General features: G+C 63.0%; 1 protein-coding gene across 1 annotated transcript in view; it reads right to left on the reverse strand.

Annotated features, from left to right (window-relative positions):
• Window positions 1-5,484, reverse strand: part of LOC102377832 (nuclear receptor subfamily 1 group D member 1-like) — a 25,961-nt gene extending 20,477 nt beyond the window's left edge. The window contains exon 1 of the mRNA XM_025212271.1: window positions 5,436-5,484. Coding sequence (XP_025068056.1) covers window positions 5,436-5,484 — 49 coding nt within the window. The remainder of the gene's footprint in view (window positions 1-5,435) is intronic.
• Between the last annotated feature and the right edge of the window lie 532 nt (window positions 5,485-6,016).

Here is a 6,016-nt window from a genome sequence, read left to right on the forward strand (position 1 = left end):
CCTGGGCTGGGCATGGAAGGACCCCCCAGCATGCCCCATGCAGACGCCACAACACACAGTCCCACACAGCTACACACACAGACCTGGGACAGCACAACTCAGAGTGCTGCACGGTAACACATATGGCCCCAGGGACACCACAACAGACAGTATCACACAGTAACACACACGGCCCCAGGGGACACCACAACACAGTCCCATACCGCCACACAACCGCACACAGAGCTACATCCCCCCTGCACACACGCAGTCAAACACACAGCCCCTGAACAGCCACCGCCACGCACAGCCCCAGAATTGCACTAGAGCACACCAGCCCCCAAAACACACCTTGCACAACCACCGGCATGCGCCCCTGGAGCCCTCACCACTGCACGCCACGCACAGCTGCACTCCCACAGCACATCATCGCACACTCCCTGACACGGCAACACAATCACAGCTCAGACCCCACCTTCACATCCACCACCGTGATACACATGAAGGGCACCCCGCCCCACGCCACAGATGATTGCAAGCTCATGGTCCCGCACCTCCAGAACACTGTAACACACACTGGCACCTGTTGCTTGGGGCATGCACGCACACACACACATGCACCCATGCACGCACGCACACGCCCCGGGACTGTCTCCTTGCACTTAGAGGCCTTGACAAATGGTGCTGTCTCGTTAAGCCAACACCGTCCATCATCATCATGTCTTCCCTTCCCTGGGTGATTTATCTGCCTGTCTGGCCCCGCACAGCCCCAGGCAGGTGCCTCAGCCCCAGAATGGGGGGAAACTGAGGCAGGAAGGTGGTGGGGGGAAGCTCCCAAGGGCAGGGTGCAACTGGGAAGTGAACCCAGGAGTCCAAGCTCCCGGCCACCCCTGCTCTGTGGCCTGCACTCTCGTGGGTGACCCCAAATGCACCCGAGGGAGCGGGGCAGGGGGTGAATTCCCTCTAGATGTGGTGTAATAACACTGCCCTTAGCGGGGCTACGACACACAGCTGGCAGGCACCTGCGTGCCCAGCACCCCCCACCTCTCTGGCACGGGGAAGGCGGGTCCGGTGCATCGGGCATGGGCTGGCCTCCCCGTGAGACGTGCCAGGTCTCATGGGGGGGAGCAGGGGGCTGTACTGGGCACCACACAGGCCCAGCCGCACCCCTGCCATGCCCCTGTGGCTGCGTGCCACCCCGGCGTGGTTTCCCGTGGGGCACTGGCAGCCGGCGAGCTGAGCTGGAGGGTGCCGTGGACTAGCACAGGGAGGTCACAGTCGTGACCACGGCCATAGCCACGGTCACAGCCTGCACCCGTGGGGGGGTTGTCCACCCCACCGCTGTAAATCTTGGGCTGACAGCCGCTCGCTGGGAGGTCTAAGCCTGCCTTTGAACCAGCATCTGGCCGTGGCGGGAGCAGCTGCGCGGGGCGTGGCTGCGGGACGGCGTTTGTTCTCGGCACCGGGGGAGTTCAGACTTGTTCCAAACATCCCCCCCACCGCTGCCCACCCCCCGCGCCCATTCCCAGGAAGCCTCCGGGCAGGTGAGGCGGCAAGAGACTCCACGGAGCGAACCCAGGCGTCCGGGCCACCTCCCCGAGCTGGCGAGGGTGGTCCCCAGCGTGGGGGGACACAGGTCATCTGGGCCCCACGCCAGGGTTGTGCCAGGCCCCTCTCGCCAGGGCATGTGGTGGGGAGGGGGCCACAGAGTGAGGGCCATGTGGTGCCCCAGGGTCTTTTCTGCCCAGCCAGCATCCCCCCTCCCCAAGCCAGGCTGGGGCTCCCCTGCCCTCCCCCTTCTGCCACGCCGCCCTTCCCATCCCCCACCAGGCGCTGCTCCCCCTCCCACGCAGCGCCCGCTCCACTGGCACCAGCGATGGTGGTTTCACAGTGACTGAGATGCAGGGGATGATTCAGCCCAGCTCAGCCGCTGCTCCCTCCCCCCTGCCTGCCTCCTGTGCCACGAGCCTGCCAGGCCTTAGCCCGTGCCCTGCAGCCCAGCCTGGCCCGGGTTTCCCCAGGCTTCGCGGCCACGCCGGCAGGGGAAGCCCGGGTAGGCTGTGCCCACCTTGGCCTCGGCCCCAGCTCCAGCCCCAGCTGCCCCCTGCTCTGCTGCTGTTCTTCGGGCCCCACCCTGGGCTGGGCTGGCGTATTTTGTGCCAGTTAAACCTGTTTGCAATTACAGCCTCTCCCAGCATTTACCAGTCACGGCTTGAGCTGGGGCGGGGGGAAGCCCTGGGCCCCAAAGCCGGAGTGAATCCAGGGGGAGACAGCCCGGCCAGGCCCCCATGGCAGCCCCCTGCCTGGGCAGCGACGGGCAGATGCATCCCACCCTCGTGCCCGTTTTTCCCCTGTGACAAGGCTGGGCCCCCCTCCACGCTGCCTGCCACCCCTCGGCTAGCCTGATGCTACGGACACGGATTGGATCAGAGGCGCGGGGCACACGCATGTGCATACGGGCCGGCCGGGGGGCCGCGTGCCAGCCTGGAGGGATCTGCTGAGAGCGGCCACTCCGGCTTCCCGAGGGAGCGGAGCAGATTCCAGAGACCTGTGGATCCCAAGCTGGATCCAGCCTCCGCTTTGCATTTTGCAAAGTGGGTGTCGGGGGGGGGAAAGGGCCCCGATTCTGCAGTGGGGGTGCAGGATGGTCCCTCCCAGCCCTCCGGGCAGGGAGGGGCCGACCCCCGGAGCGGAGGGATATTTCTCCTCGCTTTGCCCAGCAATGAACTAATCTCTCCTCATCGGGAAACTATGTCCTTACTGTGGGGAATGACATTTTATGGACATATGTTTCACTTTGTGTTCATGGTTTGTATGGATGTTATTTTTTCTCAAATTTGAGGCCTGCTTTGGCCGCGGCCCATCGCCGCTCCCGGCCCAGCGGCTTCGCCTTCAGTATGTTAAATGAAAACATGTGTCTCTGCAGCGCCGGCCTCGCTGCTCTGTGCCTGCCGTGGCCTGCCGGGGACCCGCTGCAGTGCCAGGGCCGGCTGAGCTGTCGGGCAGGGGGTGCCCAGGGCACCGGTGTCCAACAAGCTGGGGTACCCATTGCCATGGACCCCCATCTGCCCCTAGGGCTCAGCTCCCGTCGCCTCGGCCCCGCTTCTCTGGGGAACGGCGTCTCCCCGCACCAGATCCCCCCCTGGAGCTCCCCTCCTGCTGCACCCGAGTGTATGTGTGTGCACGTGTGCAGAAGCATACATGGGGGTGCGCGCATGTGCAACGATATGCATCTGTGGGAGTGTGTGTGACATATGTGTGAGCATGCATGAGTGTGTGTGCAAGTAGGTGTGTTTATGGGAGTGTATGTGTGTGACTACATATATGTGTGAGCATGCATGAGTGTGTGTGCAAGTAGTTGTGTCTGTGGGAGTGTGTGAGCATGTATACGTGTGTGTGCATGTACATGTGTCTGTGGGAGTGTACATGTGTGGCTACACACGTGCATATATGTGTGCGCCTGGGGGAGTGTGAGTGAGGGTCTGTGCATGCACAAGCATGCGCATCTAGGAGTGTATGTGGGTACATCCATGTGTGTGAGTACACACATGTGTATGTGCATGCCTGTGCAAGTGTGCATGAGTGTGTGCATATGCAAGAATGTGTGTCTGGAGAGTGTGTGGGTGCCTACATGTGTATATGAGCACGTCTGTGGGAGCATGTCTGAGGGTATGTGCGCACACACAAGTACATGCTTCTGTGGGAGTGTGTGTATGTGCGTACAACCGTGTGTGTGTGAGTATACACGTGTGTGTATGCATGTGCTTGTGTGAGTGTGCATGATTGTGTGTGTGTTGGGGGTGTCCCGTGGTGCCAGGCCAGGGGCCAGGCTGCAGCTGTCTAGCGGTGACCTGGGGAGCCCGTCAGGGCCCAGGGCAGCCGTGGCAGCTCAGAAGAGCCCTGCCTGTGGCTGGGCCGGTGCCCGCACCACCAGCCTGTGCCCCCAAGGGACGGCAGGCCCTGGCGGGTGCTGGAAACTCCCTGCTCCCTTCCTGGGGCCTGGCAGAGAAGGAACCCAGGAGTCCTGGCTCCCTCGCCCTCCTGCCCGCTCTAACCAGTAGGCCCCATGCCCCTTTTGCAGAGCCAGGGAACCACCGCAGGACCCCTGCAGTCCCTTGTTCTCCCCACACCATCCATTTCCCATCCAGAGCCCTGGGCCCCGGCCCCTGAGTCCTGACTTGCAGCCTCCCTCCACTCCAGCTAGCCACCCTGACTGGGCCCCCCCCCGCCCCCCTGCTCCCGGCAGCAGGAGGTGCCAGCAGGGCGCAGGTCTCGTGGGGGGTGCTGTCTGGGCGCCTGCTGCCAGGCGGATGATCCAGACTCAATGCCCCTTTTGTTGCGTTGGGTTGTGCCCTGGGGGGTGGCCAGTCACGGTGCTTCTGGGGGGAGCCCGTTGCCTGGTCCTGAGCTCCCAGAGTGCCATTAACCCTTTACTGGGGGGCACCCCCCTCCCTGCTTTTCCCTTGGGGTACCCTCTGCCCATGCCACAGCCCCCCCGCTCTGCGCACCCACTGGTTGCTGTGTTTGGAGTGGGCTGGCTGGCTGGCAGGACGCCTGGGTTATCTTTTTGACTGGGGCAGGGGGCTTCGAGCACCCCATTCTTGGCCCAGCCCCTGTGCTGGATTTGCAAGCACCCTGCTGCCCTGCCCCAAACTCACCCTCATCTCAGACCCGGGCCCTCCCCAGCCCCCCAGAAGCAGTGGGTGCCCGCAAAGCACTTCAAAGTGCAGCCCCCCCTGCCTTCCTGCCTGCGTGGAGGCCCAGATGCAAGTCATTAGGGGCAGGTCGGAGATGGGCACTCGCTGCAGGCCCCTGTGCCCGGGAGGGGCTTGGCACAATGGGCATCCCCTGGCCTGGGATGGGGACCCTGGGGGAAGGTGGGGATGGACTGGGGACTGGTGGCAAGTGGAGGCGGCTGTGGGGTGCGGCTGGCTCTGGGGTGTGGGGGATCGAAGGTATACCCTGGGGGCTCCAAAGGTGAGAGCAGGCCCTGGGTGCCCAGAGGGCAGGGAGCAGCCCGGGAGAGGGATGCAGCCTGGTTTCCACCCCTGTGGGCTGCAGGGCTGCTCACGGCTCCATCCCAGGGGTGTAGGCATGAGCCACGGGCTGTCACATAAGCTCCGTGGTCAACGTGGCCAGCCTTACAGGGGTGATGGGCACTGGCTGGCATGGTGGACAGTGCTGGGGCTGGTGCACTGCATGCCTGGTCTAGCCCTGGGTGCCCTGGTCCATGCTGCGTGTGTGGATTGGGCCCCTTGGGGGCAGGATTGGTGCTGATTGTGCGCACTGGCTGCCCATGGTCTTTGCTACCTCTTTGCTTGCCAGGCTGTGCCCTGCCCCGCCACTGGCACAGGCGGTGCTTGGCAGGGAGAGCAGCTGGCAAGCTTGGGGCTGGCTGGGGCCAGCATAGTGTGAGCCCTTGCTCTGCTGGCCGTGATCTACCTGCCTCGCTTGACCTGGCGCCTTGAGGGCATTGGTGGCACTGTCATGGCAGGCGCTGGGCATCCGGACCCCCTGGCAGGGCATCCTCCTGCCCCCCACCCTGAGAGACGAGGTAGCTGGACTGGTAATGCCCCCCCATGAGGCCCATGGTTAATAAAGGGTTAACAATTCCCTTCCTGCTCCAACTCTCCCCAGGGGAGGATAAAAAATCAGCGCAGGCAAGTGTGAGCGGGTGTGACGGGGATCTGGCTTGCACATGTGTGTGTGAGGGCGTGGCCTCAGGTCTGGCTTGCGTGTGTGTGTGTGTGTGTGTGTGTGTGTGTGTGTGTGATACTGGATCTGGCTTGCATGTGTGTGTGAGGGTGTGACATTAGATGTGTGTGTGATACTGGATCTGGCAGATGTGCATGTATGGGTATGTCAGCCATGGGATGCTTGCAGTGTGTGTGTGTGTGTGTGTGTGTGTGTGTGTGTGTGTGTGTGTGTGTAAGAGAGACAAGAGTCTGGTGTGTGTGGCTGTGACATCTTGGATTCTGGTGTGTGTGAGAGAAAAATACTGAACTGGCCTTTGTGCATGCATCCGTGTGTGCGTGCA

The sequence above is a fragment of the Alligator sinensis genome, unplaced genomic scaffold, assembly GCF_000455745.1.
Source record: "Alligator sinensis unplaced genomic scaffold, ASM45574v1 scaffold1542_1, whole genome shotgun sequence".
Taxonomy (NCBI): Eukaryota; Metazoa; Chordata; order Crocodylia; family Alligatoridae; genus Alligator; species Alligator sinensis.